The 20,284-nt window shown below is 33.7% G+C and overlaps 1 protein-coding gene across 1 annotated transcript in view; it reads right to left on the minus strand.

Annotated features, from left to right (window-relative positions):
- Positions 1-11: 11 nt before the first annotated feature.
- Positions 12-20,284, minus strand: part of LOC149784250 (death domain-containing protein 1-like) — a 61,077-nt gene continuing 40,804 nt past the window's right edge. Inside the window, exons 5-17 of the mRNA XM_089932285.1 lie at positions 18,534-18,850; positions 15,060-15,270; positions 13,947-14,084; positions 12,637-12,825; positions 11,438-11,591; positions 9,071-9,209; positions 8,029-8,329; positions 7,212-7,400; positions 6,654-6,708; positions 6,126-6,204; positions 5,464-5,599; positions 3,898-3,982; positions 12-2,839 (exon numbers count right to left, since the gene is read on the minus strand). Coding sequence (XP_089788411.1) covers positions 2,541-2,839; positions 3,898-3,982; positions 5,464-5,599; positions 6,126-6,204; positions 6,654-6,708; positions 7,212-7,400; positions 8,029-8,329; positions 9,071-9,209; positions 11,438-11,591; positions 12,637-12,825; positions 13,947-14,084; positions 15,060-15,270; positions 18,534-18,850 — 2,292 coding nt within the window. The 3' untranslated portion in view covers positions 12-2,540. The remainder of the gene's footprint in view (positions 2,840-3,897; positions 3,983-5,463; positions 5,600-6,125; positions 6,205-6,653; positions 6,709-7,211; positions 7,401-8,028; positions 8,330-9,070; positions 9,210-11,437; positions 11,592-12,636; positions 12,826-13,946; positions 14,085-15,059; positions 15,271-18,533; positions 18,851-20,284) is intronic.

The following is a 20,284-nucleotide window of genomic DNA, read 5'->3' on the forward strand; positions in this document are numbered from 1 at the left end:
AGCAGGTAATATCTGTTTCAAAATTTATTCACCTCTCAGGACAAAATTATGCGTAACCGAAAGGAAAATGTAACATTACATTGTAAGATAACTATGATATATCAACCAGTATTTCATCAGTAGTTTCGTTGTTAAGTGACACGCAACGATTGCGACATATATACTTTAATATTAAGTAATATAATAATAGTTGTGAAGAAAATGGATGATGTGGTGGGTGCGCTAGTTACAGTTTACGTAATGTGTGACAATTGTATCGAATACAATGGGTTACTCTTTCAAAGTTAATACATACAAAGAGGTAACTATGAATATATCGCTGAGCGAAATAAAATAATAACAAATTCGGCTAACATAGTAACCCCATTTCTTTCTGTCTAAGAGTAGGATTAAGACATAAACATTGTAAATATGGCGAGACAGGAGTGGTTGTTTTCCTAACTCATCATCACGTTCTACCTAAAGACGCAAACAATTTAATTGGTCTTTTCGGTCATTTTCGTCTTAACATGAGCTATCTGTTTGATTTAAGAAACTGTTAGGCTCAAATTCTGGGCTATTATTTTATCAATATTTAAACGAACTGCAATGAGTTTTATTGCATATAAATTAAGTTATTAATAATGCAAGTATGATGTGAACGAAATTGCGCCAATATTCATTTTATCAGTTTAGTCTAACAAAAACGTAAGTAATTATACAGGACATAAAAGGACAAAGTTTTTTTTTTTTTTCTAAAATGGACATATTTTAAACATTCATCATGGTTCCTAATTTGTCTGGTTTATGTACAGGAAATGATGTCGAATAATGAATTTTAATAATCGTTGGAGCTGTGACACTCATTTGACAAAACAGTTACGTTGCAGGTTTGATCATAAACGTAGGACATGACATGTACTTTCGCTAGTATATCTGAGAAACACCGATTGCCGAAAGGAAACGTAACGCTGAACTATAAATATAGTTGCCCTGAAGTGTAGATGTACTCAAAGGACAATCGAGGAAATTGTATTTCGTAGTTTCAGCACAAGATTTATATGTTTCACTCTACTTCTGTCTTAAAGAGCGTATAATGCCAGAAAATAAAACGTAAATTAAAATGCAGAGTAATCTTGATTACATGTTGATATGTACCTTTTGAGAAGTGGTCTTAGTAACAGACAAAACTGGCGAATGAGGAGGAAAAGGCTTCAGAATTGCTGAAATAAAGCTGAATATAAAACTCGATTCGTTTAGAAAAGTACGTGAGTATTACATTTTCCGGCAGTTTTACGGAAAGATGAAAAATCAATATCACAACTAAACGTTTACTATAAATTATGATTATATAAACCAATTGATGACTTAAAGAAAATGCGTTAATAAAACAACAATCCATGTTCGAAACGTTTCTTGAAAATCATCTTCCTTGATCCAATGCCGAATACATATTTGCTACCTTTATTGTATATCATCTCTACATACACAAAACACTCCTAATAAAAATAGTCTACAGGTAATCTGATAACATTGTCTTTTCTTGAATCAATGAGATGCATCAACAAGTATGTTGTCCAAACCGTTTATATGTTTGTATTTGACTTACCTTTTATTCTAACATTAAGAGAAAATGTTCGTACAGACAGTTTATACATTTTGATTTAACTAAAAGGTATAATTAAAATTGTCTTCGATTATTGATTCCTCAGAAAATAAATTAAATAGAAAAATGTAAAATTTATAATTATTCGCACTAGCTTAATAAGTTGTACGTTTTATACTAATTCATGATAATTTACATTAATTATGTGAAAAAGGGTCGTGCGATTTGTCCGCCCTATGTTTTATTTCTTTGCTTTATCAGAGCTGCTAAGGAGTATATTATGGGTATAAACAAAGCGTGCCCAGAAGTATAATTTTTTGTTATATAAACTGACATTTTGTTTCCTGTAAGTCCAGAAAGAGAGAGTCTGGGAACCAATCACACGACAATATCGTCTTAATGTATCAATACTTTCAGTTTTAGGGTTGCTGAAACTTGTATTTAATGCTAGCATTATTATATCACAGATCAACTCAGTCGTAGACTCGATGAGCTTTCGTTTTGTTTTTTGTTAACTTTATCGCGAGAGTGCACTATATGTAATGCAAAAATAACGATATGTATCAGTTAAACGATTATATATAAACGATACGAAATTTGAAAATCGTTGTAAAGGTGGGAATTAATCATGAATATAGGTAAAATAAAAAACAGTCTATTATCAGTGTCGGTTAACATGGTGAATGAACTACTTTTGCTTGTTCCAATTAATATTTGCACAGGACATCCATGTGATTCCTTGAAGCTATTATTTAATAGCGTTGGTGTACTTTATGTTTCAGAAGAGTGGCTAATGAACAAACATCCCTAAAAAGGGAACTATTCTATACGGCAATAAGCTAAACGCATGATTCATCACAATGTTTTCCAACTACATAGAATGCTACCTTGTTTTGTTTTTACAATCCTGAATGACATATTTGCATGCGTAGGCGTTACAGTTATAGAAAAACAGTCATTCTTTGTTGATCAGGTTCAATATATGTTTAACATATTCTTTTAGACCCATGGAATAATGCATGGTCTCTAATATTCCAAGGAGATCATTAAATACGTCCAACCCGCTGTTGATGACCGCCTCGGACACACGCCATTTACATAACATCATGAACGCTTCATCCTCATTTGTGCCTTCGCTACCTCTCTTGCATGATGTAATGTCTTCTTCAGAGAGTCCCAGATTCCTAGCTAGCGAAGACCAATCATTTTCTATTCTCTTGACCATTTCAGACATGCACTCGTCCGACAAATAATCTAAAAGAGCAGAAACAGAAAGTAACATTTAGAACTGTTGTTCAAAGTAATTCATATAGTTAAAAAAATATACCATATAAAAATCAGACGGTTTAATTATTCTTTCCTTTTTTACATATATGTCAGGATCTCTATATATATGACAGTGTATTACAGAAATTTAGCATATTGGCATGTAATTTGCTCTTTTGTTTACTGATTCAATTCCTGTAAGTTACAAAAGTCGTTTTCGCTTTTAATATTTGTTTTGCTTGTACATTTGTGCTTTCGTTTTGTCCTTTCTTGTAGGGAAAGTTGAATTACTAGATTTCCATTCGACTGAATAATACATGTTTGAACTGTCACTACTTGTTTTAGTTATTGAATTATTTCATGAAGACATATGCATGTACGGTTTTCTCCTAGGTACAGAACGAATCAAACCAATTGTAGACCAAACAAAGTCTACGTTTATAACGTCTTAAGCACCGACAAATATGCAGATCAATTTTAATGAAACGAAATCTTGTATAACACACAAATACATAAACACATACCGATCAAATTGTCTTTGCTTAAGTTTAGCTAATTATTGGACATCCCTGATACTAAAAGGAGAACACAATCTATAACCAAGAAATTCATGACTAAGACACACATGGACAAATCATAAGATAATTAAAAAAACATAAACGTCGAGTAAAAATAAAGTAAATATGGATACAATTATAGCCATTGTAGCATGTTAGGGATAATAGAAAATATTTAAACAGCTTAAACTATTACGGAAATAAAACGTGCAAGGTGTTGGCATGGATCTTAAAATCTACTTGTACACAGGACCTACTCCTGGATATGGATAAACTGAAATCTACTTTTATACACAAGACTTACTCATCTGGATATGGATATAATTCAATCTACTTCTACACAGGACTTATGTTGATATAGACAAATTTACATATACTTCTACACATGACTTACTTATGTGTATATTAACAGACTTAAATATACTTTAACACAGGACTTGTTCATGTTGTAATGGATAAAAATTAAATCTGCTTCTACACAGGACTTACTCTTGTGGATATTAACAAATTTCTCACACTCGTCAGACAGTGTCATTCTATGGCAATCCTGAAGAGCCCAGATTATTGGTTTGACCTGTATGTACAAAATAGTATAAGATATTTCTAGCAAACATAACACAACCAGCTTAGTTTTTAGGGTGGACAACGATTTTATATAAACACTACAACGCAGATTATGCTGAAGTTTACGACAGTGTTATGGTGGACAGGAACAATTCCTAAACCGTGTATATAAAATTTATTAATTACATTAGCATTACACTAGCATATATATATATATATATATATATATATATATATATATATATATATATATATATATATATATATATTAAAGTGGATATTAAGTAAGTGAGGTCAAATTCGAGCATACCTTGTTTGGTCTAAGGTGAGGGTAGCTTTGGGAGTAGCATTTGGGATTGACGCCAGCTCTTTCTACTGAGTCTGTTCAATATTATCCTATATATCTTAACCGAACACAATGATTTTCAGAACCATATGACACCTCGTTTAATATATATCTGATATAGGTAGAAAATTATACTGACTACTGTCCATGTATTCATTTCGGACAGGGTGACATATGAAATTTATTTCGTTTTAATATATCACAATATAGAATATCAGTCCAAGATATAAACAAAATGTATATATGTCCCATCTAAGTCGTAGTTCGCTTGAGTCCATTTCACATGGTTTGGAAGCACCTCCCCGCCTATACATACACATACACACTACACCAACTTTTCGGATTGTCATACACAACCTATGATGCAGCCATTCATTTATTTCAGCATGAATAATTTCCGCTGGATTAAAATATTTCTTTAACAGCAATACCAAGGCCACAAATAACCAAAATAAAACCACCATTGATTTGCATAGAACTATATGGGAGCAGGCTCAGCATGTATAGTAACTCCGATTTATATTTTTTCTAACATTCGCAATTGGATTTGATGCACAATGTGAGAAAACCTCAGTACCTATCAACGGGATTCCAGGTCTTAATCTGAATAGACCAACATATTATATAATGCCCCTGGTTATCGACCATATTAACATTTGTTTTTGTTCATTTATAGTCTGTGAAATCCCTCCATCCCCCACCCCGTTGAGGATTAAAGATCATGTTTAGATTCTAAAACGCAATGACTATTAAAAAAGACATGTTTGCATGTATAGGTGTGTGTATGTGTGATTTAGATTTTTAACGCAGCTTTAACAATGATGCAGCCATATCGCTGTGATGTGTGCAGTGTGGCAGTTGATAGTGATGTCCAGGACTAGGCTTTATGCCGCAGACATGTGGCAGAATGTCCCACCCATTCACTTTATAATGACACCAGGCAGACCAGTCATAACACTAACCTCTTAATGCTGAGCGCCTGTTTCATATATAGGTATTATACGGTGCAGATGCACTACATCCATATGATCATTTGGTGTTTTTGTCATTTCGTCAGTGTCCTCATTTAAATTACTTTTACGATTAATCGGATCGGCTAAACGCATATTTGTGTTTTAAACGTATGAAACAAAGGGTCGTGTTACTTTGTCTTCCTGCACAGGTTTGGATTTCATCCAGTCCTGCAGGATTATCTCACATATCTGGCATTCATTGTTGGGTGTTTCACATCGCGTGGCCGCTCTGCGCCGGATATTGTCCATATCTCTTCGGGAACCTAGACTGGGAAGGATGCATCACAGTAGCAAATAAGCAAATACGTTGGTAATAAATCAACTTCCAGTTAGATGCCTCTACAATAAGCTAAACGAAATTGTGAAGAAGAAAAAAACATTAAAATACGTGTAGGTGTATATGTATGAATAACACTATTAAATTTATCTCATTTAGTTCGCCCAGCATAATACATGCTCGTTTGAAAATGTTGTTAAATCTTATAATTATAGCAAATTATCAATGAGTCCCAGCTCTATTTCTCTGCGCCGAATGACAAAGCTTAGAAATTTCATACTGATTGTTGAGGAAATACTAAATACTAAATACTGCGATCATACTATTTTGCAGAAAGACCAATTTATAATAAATATTATGGTTATACTGTACTTTAGAAAAATGTAATTATATGAAGTCATCAAGGACGTTTACATAAAATGCGTCAAAGTCGAGGTTTGCAAGAGTAAGTACAGGGTCGCTTTCAAGAAAGATAAACCTCTAGTAGGAGGTAACACTACATAATAAACAAAAATACCTGAATATTACTTGTAACCATGTGTCATCCTTCGCTTGGGTCGTCAACTTCATTGCGAGGAACTTTGCCAGGGTAGTTACTGCAAAATTTTATTGTAGTTCACGTTATCTTCACCTTTTCTCACCATTGTGAATATTATATTGTCGTAACGAATTTTCTCTTTGTATAACATTTAAACCCTTCTCTTTAAAATCAGCTACATTTAATTTTCAGAGACGGGCTGGTTTAAGCGTGTTTAAATGCACTTATTTTCACGAACTATTCAACTCACGATAATACCCATTGTTAAGGAACTGCTTACTGGCCTGATGTTTCCTTAGTAGAATAGTAATTCGTCTTTACAAATAAATATTTAATAGAATTGAAAGCATAAAGCACACATATCTTGGCGACTATAATCACAAACCCAATGCAAGAAGATGATTTGTTTGTATCATCATAATGTAAAGGAATGGAAAGATGGCAAAGGAAAAAGCAGACGAACAGTTTCGTTTTTATCTGTGTCCAGTAAACTAAATGCATACTTACGATAGTGAGGGAATCGAATGCTGGCTCTCGCTGTCCTTGGTCTTTCTATGAATCTCTGGAAAAATTATTTATGATGTTAGGTTTACTTAGTATATTTTTATAGCAGCATTTACATATAAATGAGCGGTTAAAATATTCACATTATAGATCCAGGAACGGATATATATATATATATATATATATATATATATATATATATATATATATATATTACTTCCTCGTGTGAGATAAATATAAAATATATCATATATCTGTAAATATTTTATAACAGCAAATGCGGTAAAGTTACTTAATTTACATTTAATTCCTTTTAAACCGGAACGCAATTTAAAGTTCATGCCAGTAATGTTCTAGCAGATAAATTATTTGTACTCAGAATCACCATCTATTTATATAATACTTGGCAACATGTTTAAATGAAATAAAATGTAATTAATGTAATAATAAAAATGTAATAAAATGAATGCCCATACGTGTAGAAACGGATCAAATATTTTTTTTTTAACTTTTACCAAGAAGTAGCACCATATGAAAAGAAGAGAAGATTGCGTATCGTACCTTAGGTAAAGTAATTGGAAGGGTTCCTGAGGTTTTGGTATAGATGGCTCCTTCTCTGTCATCCTGGAGGACCTCAAATTGTAGCTGCCCAACGTAGCTATCAAATTCTTTCTGTTTGTATTCATCTACGGCTTGTAACCAGACCTCTTCTTTAGCAGTGTCCATGTAGGCATGAAATACTAGCTTTACCTGAGTAAAAAGTAAAATAACCTCATCCATGTGTAAGGAAATAAATACATTTACAGAGAGGGTTGCAAGCTTATGCACATGCGCGATGTAACCTATCACGGAATATATAATGAATTCGATTCATTATAATACTGTTGATAATTCAAACCATATATTTACCCACAAATTATAGAAAATTTAATTCAAAATCATAAAATGTGTATTCCTAGATTTTGCTGCATTGTATAAAGTTGACAACAGTTTGCTTTTTTTTAATCATACCTAAAAAGAAAATATGAAATAGTTTTATTGGATAGCTTGGAGCATGTTATGTTTAACATTCTGAGAATAAAACCTAGTTCTGACCTTGTAAATGCTAGAAGAAAAAGCAAAGAATCTCAACGATTTCAAAGGTAATGTAAGTCAACCGAATTTTAGGTCACTTGCTATCTCCACTAGCTATATTATAGTTTTGTTCCGGAAATCAACACTACTGTAAAAAGTACATTGTGTCGTTTCTATAATGTGGTAATGGATGCCTTTCCAATTTTGTTATAAACAGCATCTGATGCATTTAATAAATATACATATTCATCTTAGTGAACAACGTTGGCGAAATGTATTGTTATATAAATTGCATTTGGGTTACCTCTGACTCCGGTGTCATGGCAATATTTCCAGAACACCTCACAATAATAGACTGACCGTCTGTCAAAGCAAATTCTTTGCTTGTATCAGGGCCGAGGCTGTAACCCAGTCTTTCCAACTCAGACACGCGCGAAGAGACTTGGTCGCGTCGAACACACTGAATCATTATGATGTACGGATTATCTGCCTTTTGTTTAGCTACGATTCGCACAATTGATGCATTACTGTGAAAGCAGAGTTCGTCCGCTGCTTTGATAAATTCTTCATTTGGAATGCCCTGTCGTCCTTCTATCTCCAGTACTCTGGTAATAAATAAATAAATAAATAAAAATATAAATTAAAATATATAAAAAATAATATCAGCTAAAAACAAAGACAGAAATTACAGCTAAGCAGGAACCCGTGCCATTCAGTGGAATATAACTAGTATATGTTGGAATATGGCATGATTGATACAAGAGAGAGAGAGGAGGGGAGGGAGGGAGAGGGGGAGAGAGAGCGTTCATAGGTGGCGACCAAAATGGAGACACTAACTTCTAAACGAAATATTTAAAAACAAATGTCTAACTGGATTCCTTACCCACATCCTATCCCCGTCAACAATTATAAGGAACAGATGATTAGTACAACAACATAACTGTATCAACCATTGCATTGTTCCAGCATAAATGACACAACATCGCACTGTTCCTGGTGACAAAAGAAGGGATACAATACCAAAAAAATGATAAGGGCAATACAAAGTAAAAGAGTGGTAAGAAGGATACGAAATTGGAAGAGTTGAATAATAAAATCTGAAAGGATGCTAAACACTACCAATTATTCCAAGAAAAGATTATTTTACTACATATAAAACTTCCGCATCACTGAAAACACATTTATTAACAGAGTGATACTCTTTTCTATATCAGACATTGTCTATGAGGTTTTGCTGAAGAGACACGTGGCAAGGAAGAATTCTTGGATTGTCCGGCGGTATTTCACATCCATTGCCTGGACTATTAACACAAACCGATTGAGTAGTATAAAAAATTGATGCTTACAAATAAGAATCCTTTCTGCTGGGCAAGTTGATTGAAACATCCATATTTTTCCCTTTGATTTCACTGTCTGCTATTTTCCAGTTGTCGCCCCTGCACTTATACAGGTGAAGATACCTTCCCTTATCACTCGTTCTTTTATCTGAAACATTGTGATTCTTGTCAGCTATGCATGGACAACAAACTGATGAAAGAGTTGCTGTTGTCACTGTTTAAATTACACAACGTATTCCTGCTGCGTTATTATGGGTTAATTACTTGTTATTAGCATAACCTGATGACTCCTTTGGACAGTTCACTTAAATATTTAGAATGGTCCATATAAATCCATGACATTTTAAGGAAACACTTGATTGCTACAGTCAACGTTAAAAGTGTCATTTGAATTACAGAGAATGAATTACAGAGAACGGGTGTTTAGTACATTAGTATTTACTGTTGTTAAGCAATGCGTACAATGTGTACATGGTTGGTAGCGAAATATTAAACTTTCAGAAATAATTTCTCCCAGCAAAAAAAACTCGAGAATTTAAACGAGATGATTATGTAAATATACATTTCAGCACAGGTTTCGCTACATAACTGTTATTTTTCCGTCAGGTTTGCCACAGCAAGGAAGCTTACCCATAACCAAAGCAACATATATATGGTAGCAGTATATATATATATATATATATATATATATATATATATATATATTCAGCGTTTACCTGATGATGTGAGTTGTGCATTTCAATGCTTCATCTTATGCTAAGAGGTAATTCAAGGTAACACTACGTGCAATATTGATCCATGCAAATAGTTTATGTTATAAAGGCAACTAAAACAAACATGCATGTATCAAATGTATACAAATTATAAATTTAAAAGACCATGGTACGCTGTGTGGTAGGGGGAGAAGGAAAAAAACCAAAGATTCAAGATTACATTGCATAGTGTACAAACATGTTGGGTTTTTTTTTGGAGGGTTGGGGTTAAATTATGTATGGCGTGTTTATGATATATATATATATATATATATATATATATATATATATATATATATATATATATACTAAACGAATAACGTATATCTATGGCGAACATTACTTGAATATATGACACAGATATGAATTTAAATGATGGATCCATTTCAACGATGCCTGACACATACCAATATATAAAAATAATTCCTTTCACACTTTCGCGACAAAGAGCAAATAAAGTCATATTTCATTTATCGTTTATTAGTGTACGTTTTCAGCATAGCATGCTAGAAGGAAACAGGAAACAATATGCCTTACACGATCGAAACTATAGCAAATATTTCATGCAACTTTTAAGTACAGTGTCACAGATAGTAAAGTGCCAAACAGATACATCTTTTTTTCATATATATGTAAAATCGGGCATCAAGCATTATGAAACTAAAGGCTTTAATCGGAATTATATTCGATTCAAATTGACGCTGATTATCAGCTTGTACAATGACCATATATTTTCAGATTATCTTCATTTACTGCTTCTATATGTACCATTTTTGTTAACAAGATATATATATATATATATATATATATATATATATATATATATATATATATATATATATACTAGCTTAATTATGTTAAGTCTACATAAGTAAACACCGCAAATTTCCTTGTATGATTAATATATTAATATCATTGTCTGGTTGAGGTCTACCACTAATTTCTAAGATAACATTTATTTTTATTAATTTTAAATTACATGTCACTATTCCTACTTCTATCCAATGTAAAATACATTTTTCGAAAATGTATCCCTCACAGTCCCCTACATACAAGATATAAGATACTTTTTCATCTATTGCAATATAAGATTAAAACATACTCCTGTGTATAAACTATTATTTGCTGTAAACATTTTGAATGATCAAGTTAGCTGAGGAATCTTGGTAAGTCTAAACAGTAGCCCACACCAAAAGGAAACAACTACATTAACACGTAACACACACCCTCTCTCTCTCTCTCTCTCTCTCTCTCAAACCCTCGACCCGTTATAAGTTTTATGGTCACGTCACTTGAAACCCAGACTTTTACTTAACTGTCTTGAGGTAAAATTAGACGATAGAGCTAGTGATGATTTACACCACGATTTACACGTTGCATGCGCTAACTTACACTATATTAGTATTATTATTAGAATTAGTAGTAGTAGTAGTAGTAGTAGTAGTATAATGTTATGATTATTATTATTATTATTATTATTATTATTTCTGCAATCCAATTTTAGGACGCCGTGAGAGAAAGTTTGATTGGTTCGCATTAAACTTAGGATGATAACACCATATCGCCCAACTATTCAGATTGTATTGGAATTTCGTGTAACTTCTCAGAATCTCAGGATACATACCGTTCGGTGCATTCCTTGTCAAGTCTAATTCAATGTCTTTTTCAGTTGGAGCTTCACAGGTGATTGCCATAACAGAGCTTGTGGAAAACACATTATGGCAGTGGTCGTAGTACTGGATGGCAAAGGCTAAGCTATTCTCCCTGATCGGCCGAATCTTGTCATATAAAAATTGTGAATACTGCTATGATAACTGTAACTTAATTAGTACAAAATCTTTTGTCACGTGTATCATTTCATTAATGGAGAGGTTTCACAATATTCAGTATTATTACCGAAATGGTAGGTACCGTATTATCCATGATTGCTGTAATTCAGTATCAAATACATATTAAAAGCGAATTTTCAAAAATGTTTTCCATTTTATTTCTCATTCGCCCTCTTCTGAACTAAATTTCAACATGTTGTATTATATTGTAAGTACTATATAGATATATCTAAAAACATGGATACAAAAACGATGCGTTACGAGTAAATAAACAATAATTCTTAAATATATAATACCCATAGTGATTGTATCCAGAGGTAAAACATGTTTTAATTATCTCTTTACATTCACAAGCACATAAGTAAATAAATGGAATTAAAATAAAAAAGCGTGCAATATTAGCACATTATATTAGTGTCACAACCTGCTAACTGGTACACCTGTTTTGTAATCAGTTATATAACTGCTATCTAATTAACATGATAACAGCCATGACACAAAATTAGTTAAATACCGTTGGTCTGGAAACCTATATTAGCTCTACTGTGTATGTGATTTAATAATGTCACGTGCACATTACAGATACCAAGGCTTTAAACACTGACGCACTATGCTCATTATATAGTTGTAAACAAAGGAAATACTTTATATAGCAGAGGAAATTGAATAATATGTAATAAAGCGTCGGATAATACGTTCCATTGCATTGTTTTATTTCTGGATACACGAGACAGTACATTCTCATGCCCATGTTTACACTGAAAATAAACCTGAAGTCCATGTTAATAATGCTGGTTTTAATCAAGATGATGTTGAACTCAAACACGGTCTATGATCACTTCATGACTTTGGTGAGTTTAGCAATATACTTTTAAAGTGGCCTTAATTGCTGTTCGACTTAAATGTTCTACGAGTTTTTCAAGCTATGCACGAATATTTAACCTTAAAAATGTTTCAGTCCTAAAACATAAATGTTTGCTATCTACATATTTACATCTATCTTCATTTTCGTAGGTTTGCGGTAAGTATCCCTGGGTACAAATAACTTAATGTTCTTATCCACAGCTGAGGCTTGGTTGATTCCGTTCTTGTCAACAATCAGTTCTTGACTCTTGGTCTTGGCCACTGTCAGCATCTTTACATTGTGAAAATTGGCCACATCTATACCGGTGTAGCTCAAACCCTTGAAAAACATATGAAATCATTTTGGTCATTTAGATTTACGTCTACATATATCTCCAACAAAGATACATGAGTGCATGTATTACAGCAGAATAATGTATAGAGACCTTATGAAGTTAGATAATGTATTATATCAACGAAAGATTTGGAGCCATTGACCATACAATTAAGCCGTTATGTATTTATTCTATTAGAGGATTATTTTGGATTTTGTTAACTTGTTGGCCAATTTCAATGAATGTTGTTTATGCTCCCTAACCTCCCTTTAAATTAGCTTCATTTTTCTCTTTTTCACCGCAAGTAGTTATATGAGCCACTTCTAATTTTGTGAAGCGCGCTTAGTGTTTTAACAGTGAATTCAACTGACATAAAAAAAGATATTGCAGTAACATTGGAACTAATATATCACCGCACATGTTGCTGGTCGGCGCATTTTTACTGAAGTATTGGAATGGTTATCCGTTTCGGAAGCAATTGTTCAACAGCATAACTTCCGGCAAAACTTCCGGCGGATGATATTATGTCGATCCCGATATACTATACAAGTGCGTGACTCAGTTATGTGGCTCACCATGTTATACTTAGATTAAACGATTACATGTATTCGATCTTAATTCATTCCTTACCTTAGCATAGTATGCATGTGAATTATTTCAAATTTAATCTTAGAACATTTTCAAAATGAATGTTCGCACTGTGCTGGTCATTAATGCTTGGTCATATATATATATATATATATATATATATATATATATATATATATATATATATATACAATGTATATATATATATATATATATATATATATATATATATATATATATATATATATATATATATATATATATATATACAATAATAGTGCAAATGTGTTGTATATGACATAACATTTAACGGAATAACAATGGAGTAAATAAACTAATCCAATCCGTAAACGAACTGAATCAGCAGTAGACTGTGATGGGCTTAATTGACAGTGATAATAGGAAACTTGTAATGTAATTGACAGTGATAATAGGAAACTTGTAATGTAATTGACAGTGATATAAGGAAACTTGTAATTGACAGTGACGATGCAATAGGAAAATTGTAACGCACAGAACCTTTATTTTATTTCCTTACCGACTGGCTTGTCTGTCCTGCAGGTACAGTGACAGGGTGCTGGTCTGTCCACTCTCCTCCATCTATGGATGCCTTGACAATAACCTCGTCACTGCTGTCTGATACGGAGCAATAGGGTACATACACTCGCATGGGAACCTGCATGAAGCAGATTTTATAAAGATTTTGAAACAGTTCGAATCACACAGGTCAAAAGCAAAGAATACTAAGGCACAAAAATGTTTAGGATTAGCTTCACATGGTCCTAGTGTAAGACTAGTACCTCAACGAGTTTTATGGAGCAAGAAAATCACGAGATATAAATAAATAAACAAATAAATAAATAAATAAATAAAACGTTATAAGATATGATTTGAATCCGTGTTTAAACACTTTATTACAACACACAAATTATGACGCATCAGAAACGTAGGAAAGTATTGAACGCCAACAAGCATGATACTTAAAAATATTGTTGCATAGTATGGCTAATTTTGTCTTCCTTTGTCTGGCTTTTTGTTCCTGTTTGTTTTGGATGCGGTGTCTTTATACATGCATCGTTTGTTTGCAAATTAACTTTCTTTGATCGGAAAGCTTTATATATTACCCTTACCATCTTATCCTTTAACTTTGAACTGTTTTTATTTTATCGCTGGTCGATTTTTGAAACATTTTATCACTTTTAAATGATCCTACGTATACACTTTTTTATGGCGCTAACTAGCCTAACAGTACTAATCCGCCGTAAAGATATCAATCAATCAATCAATCAATCATTTTCTTAGAAAACTTCTTTATTTGGAAAGATTGAAGATCTAAGATCATAGATAGATAGATAGATAGATAGATAGATAGAAAGACAGATATATGGGTGTGTGGGTGGATTGATTGATTGATTGATTGATTGATTGGGTGCAATATTGGTTTTGATTATAATATTAGCAACACCTCTAACAATCTAACAGTACACAAACTACATTCATAAACAACGTTTCTTTGCATTGTTCTATGCGGGGGCGTGGGGGGGCTTTCATTTTCAAAAACAAAATATCGCAGATGATCCATATTTCCAGGAAGACAGCAATATGTCAAAATTATTTTTCTTCACGCTCATTTAGTGCCTTTTCCATTTACCTTTATGTCTTTCTGGTCTTCTTTCACCTTCACTTCGATAAGGGAACTCGTCAATTTTTCTCCGACGGCAAGAGTCGGTCCATCATTGTCACTCCATTCGTCACTGGCAAAACATTCTAAATCCTCTTCCTGTAGAGTTCCAGTCATAGCGGAAACCTGACAGCAGATTCCTCGATGAAATGTGTCAGACTCTCCATCCGATCGCCTGTAACTGATTATCAAGGGATAACTTATTGCAGTGCATAGTTCTCATCCTTTAAGGACTCTTAACCATTAGACTTCGTTTTTGCCCTAATGCACTTGCACCTTTCATCTCACAGAAGGTAAACTCCAAGAAGACAATACCATTGAAACATAATAAACCTTCAAACTTCATTAAAATAGTATTGTAACATTAGTAATTGTTAATCACGTTATCGAGGAAGAAAAAGAAAATATTTTCAACCTGTCACGAATGGACCTTTTTCATGCATGTACACAACGATCACATCGTCAATAAAATAACGTATCATTCTTTTTTTTTTTTGAAGTTTTAAGTGAAGCAACAGTAGTTTATATATCAAAATTCACATGCAATCATATTCTCGCGAGATTTGAACAAATTAAAATACCATTTATTTTGGTATATCAACTACTGGCACAATTTCTGGAATAATCAAACTTGATCATTGTACTACAATCGGAGAATCAACTAGACCAACCAGACGTGATCATTGTACAACAATTGGAATATCACTAGACCACTCAGATGTGATTACTTTACAACAATTGGAAAATTACTAGACCATTCAGACTTAATCATGGTACAAAAATGGAAAAGACCAGCCAAACTATCACGACAAATATTAGTACGTTGCACTAATCAAACTGTTAAAAACATTGAAATACACTCAGTATCCACTGGCACATGACGACTAGCTGGATAATATATTTCAGACAAATCAATATTTACTTGCAGAGTCCGCGCATTATTGTATTTGAAAAGTTACTAAAATAAGTGGAGATAACAAAAGCAACAAACTTGATTAGACGAAGTGAACGACTGCTTGGATAGCATGTCTCAGTTGATTTGACTTCAGGATAATGCAACAACAAATGTATATACTATTTATTTATATTTCTGCGTGGGTTCGAGTCTCGGATTCGACTAATGTGGTTATGTGAGAAAGCTGGCCAGTAGCTTCTCGTGGGTCGGTGGTTCTTTCTGGGGTTTTTCCGGGTTCTTCCTCCACCATTAATACTGACCGCCATGTATAGCCTATCGTGTGCCGAAAAATGGCCTTAAACCCTACAACAACAACAACAACAACAACTATTTATTTTTCAGTTTGTTAGTAACAAAAACCAAACTTTATAAGCGCAATATGCTATATCATAGATTGGATCCAAAACACTGCATTGGGAACATACCATATAGACTACAATTGAGGATACGGAAAATCTCCTCCGTCGATTAAACAGTTTCGCAAAGATCTGAACAAATATTTGAAGATTTGATGAACAGAGGCTACGACAAAGACCTGAGAACAGTCAAAACAAAGGGCTACAAACCAACCACAATAAGCCACTCAAAGACATCATAGTCACAGTGAAGCTAATGTCATTACAAGCCAAGACCACCCTAACAAAGCCGGTCACTACAATGTAAACCCGTCAGCGTATGATAGATACATGCACATTCTCTAGCACAGCAAAGAGCGAAACACTGAATTAATATGGTCCAAACAGAACGTGAAAAACAAGGCATATCATGTATATCATCACACAAAAGATCCGTTGCCTTCCGAATCTCGAAGAAAGTGAAACGCTACATAACAGGGTCATATTTTGCAGTTCAGATAGGATGGCAAAGGAGCTGGACAAAAGTCAAAACATTTCTCTTCCCCTTACCACGCTTTTAGTGATGTAACATTAATTGCATTTGTTCTTGAGCCCAGCTGGAGTTCCCAACAATAAAATAAAAGGAACCTTACTGATATGCAACCGTAGAAGATTGAAGGCAAGAGGAATAAAACAAGAAAACTAGAAAAAAGACAACTAAGCGCAAATAAAATCTTAATCTTTTTATAGCCACCACATTTACATTTAAATATTTCCTTCATTTTGCTCTTTAGCAGCTCATTCGCCAATATTCGATTATTAAAACAATATTAAAACAATGAAATATTCGGAATGTAATTTACAGTTCCACCAATTTACATTTAAAACACGGATGGTGATGTGGCTTGTCAATATAGTATTGGTAGGTCAATATATATATATATATATATATATATATATATATATATATATATATATATATATATATATATATATATATCCACATTATGGGTCAAGCTGAAGCCAACTAGCCGTAACAAAACCTTTTTTGCACTGTTTGTTGTCCGTTTATTGCGTTTATTTTAATAAATCCTTTACACACACGATCGTGTGATGGACACAGCACACTTGAAACAAATAATGGGTGTAAGTTCTCTCTCTTACTGCACAGCTTAAATACCTTGGTGTCGATGTTGATGTTGTATATTGAAATCTTGTTGTAAATCTGCAAATATTTATCTTTGAAATAATCAGATTCTTATTTAAGATAATATTTAATATTACAATGGAACGCAACTAGCTTTGATGATATGTTTACCTAGACAAACTTCTAAACAAAATATACAGTATGTCTAGTCAACAGGTTAAATATTTGTCACCTTTGTTAACACGAATGATGTATTAACTATTACAAACTTATTGTTTGTGTTCCTAATTGTGTTACAATCTTCAATTTGTGGATCTTTTATGAAATGCTCAAGTCAGACTGTGGAGAGAGACCTTAAATTTAAATTTATGGAACTTTCCTATTGTATTGTATTATAATCACGGATTGGCGATCCCAATGCAAAATAAATCGCATCCATTTAAATTCCCATATACGGCAACTACTAGTAAAGCTTATATTATGCTGTTCAAATATGCAATATCTCTTCCCATGAATACCCACATATCGTGACTACACGTTTCACCTGTTGAGTGCAACAGTTCTGCTTTCTCCGCGTAGAACAGAATCACTGTCGTGTATATCAAAAAGCACTTGAGTGTAAATGTATCACTTGTCGGCAGAGATTTCGTTTTATCGTACCATGCCCGTGACTTCCTAATGTGTCATTGGAAAAGGCACCTCGTCACATTTCCTCGCCATGACATAGTCAATAATATGCCGAATGTGCTGTCAAATTCATCAAGCAAGCGTCTTAAGGAGTATGATTTCATATCAGTAGTTTCTCTTTTGGACAGATACAGTTTATTTCTTCAATGTACCATACATTGCCATTCATATTTAATTTTAGTTGTTTCATATTTTTTCTTCAAACGCACACTGAAAGTTATAAAATAATTATTTAAAGTCAGTGGAGAAATTTAACAGTGACATGAGACCTTTGTGTTTACAAGCCCTCGACACAACTCTATAAAAAAACACAAACTTACGTAAAAGGTGTCCAATTGGCAGGATCTTTTCTCTTTCTTTCTTCCTCTTCTTTCTCCTTAGCTTCTCTTTTCTTCCTCTCTTCTTCCTCCCTCCTCTTTCGTTCCATCTCTTCTCTTTTTCTCCTTTCTTCTTCCTTCCGCTGCCTCTCTTCCGCTTCTCTTTTCAGTCTTTCTTCTTCCGCTTTCTTTATCCGTTCCTCTTCTTCCTTCCTCTTTCTCTCCTCATGCTCCTTACGTTTTCTTTCTTCTTCCTCCTTCTGTTTCCTCTCTTCCTCCTCTCGTTCGATTCTCTCTTTCTCTAGACGATTCTGCTCTTCCTGGAAGATATCAAAGATAAATGTTTGTTTTCATTCAGTCCTGCGTCAAATACCATATTTAGAATTACTTTTGAATTACATCTCAAATTAGGAGAAAAAGTGGGGTTGGAGATTGGGGGAGTTGGTATGTTAAACACATATAGCAAGTCTTCCTCTTTTGGTAGAATGCAAACAAATATATAGATTTTTCAGCAGTATTCCACTGAATAAGAACTAGGAGGTGGAATCACTCTATGAGCCAGACAGCATGTATATAATCACATGATAATGTAACTACATCAACTAATCTAACAACAGTATGGCTGCCAGAGAAAAGTGCAAATATGAATAATTCATAATACTGCATGACACAGGTACGCTTCTTGTTCTTCCAGACATATAGATCCTGAAACCTTACATTTCAGCCTGAGAATGAGTCGCTACTCTCAGCACATTAATGTGAAAAAATAATCAGAACACGAAACATATTGTGTGGTTGCTGCAAAGAAAACCTCGCGCTCATTTTCAAATTTCGCTATGTAATATCCAGGTCAAATCGTACAATCTTGATTAAGCTACAGAATCTACACTAGTCCGAATTTCCTCTGACCCTTGCCACCCCATTTTTGATATATTGACATTTATGTTTGGGTGTAGGTTCAGAGTCCTTTCCCTCTCGCAAAGCTGGAATTCGCCGACACCATGATTTATTTTCTCAAAAATCGTGAGCATAGTATGCGTCGTGTCTTTAATCCGCTGACAGACGAGGCGAAAGAATGTAGTTGCTGAATTTTTACCTGGATATGGCCGTTTGCATCCTGAGTCACATGACTACACAAGTCCTGCAACCTACATGTCAAAGACATCAGAGGTCAAATAGTCACGTGATATCGACAACAAATTTCCAAAGTTGTTGTACATAGAATTTGGACACACTATAAAGAAGTCCCTTAATGTTCGTAAATAAATATAATGCACTCTTATTTCTCAACATATGTCTTTTGAGAACAACGACCAGAAACATGTCGGTATCGCAGCAGGGTGGAGAAAAAAAATATTCAAGATCTACCGAGCACGTGTCAGCGACGTTTGTGTTGACGTCACGTGACTACCACATTGAAATGTGCACTCTGCGTAGTGAATCTGGTTTTCTTCAAATTGTTGCAACATTTACAGAGTTCGGTCGTGGTTTTCACAATAAATATTTTGAGAAGTTTATGTTTATTTTTTTTTTCTTTTTTCTAATAAAACTACGTTACTTTCATTTATATGTTCGAGTTGTTTTCCTTTAGCAACACTAGAAATGGTTTATTGTTGATATCATATGACTGTATGACCTCTTATATCATTGACATGTAGCTTGCGAGTTGTGAAGTCACGTGACTAGGAATGCAAATGACCAAATCCATGTAAAATTTCAGCAACGACGTTCTTTCGCCTCGTCTGTCAGCGGAT

The sequence above is a fragment of the Sinohyriopsis cumingii genome, chromosome 14 (genome assembly GCF_028554795.1).
Source record: "Sinohyriopsis cumingii isolate HCF-2022 chromosome 14, ASM2855479v2, whole genome shotgun sequence".
Taxonomy (NCBI): domain Eukaryota; kingdom Metazoa; phylum Mollusca; class Bivalvia; order Unionida; family Unionidae; genus Sinohyriopsis; species Sinohyriopsis cumingii.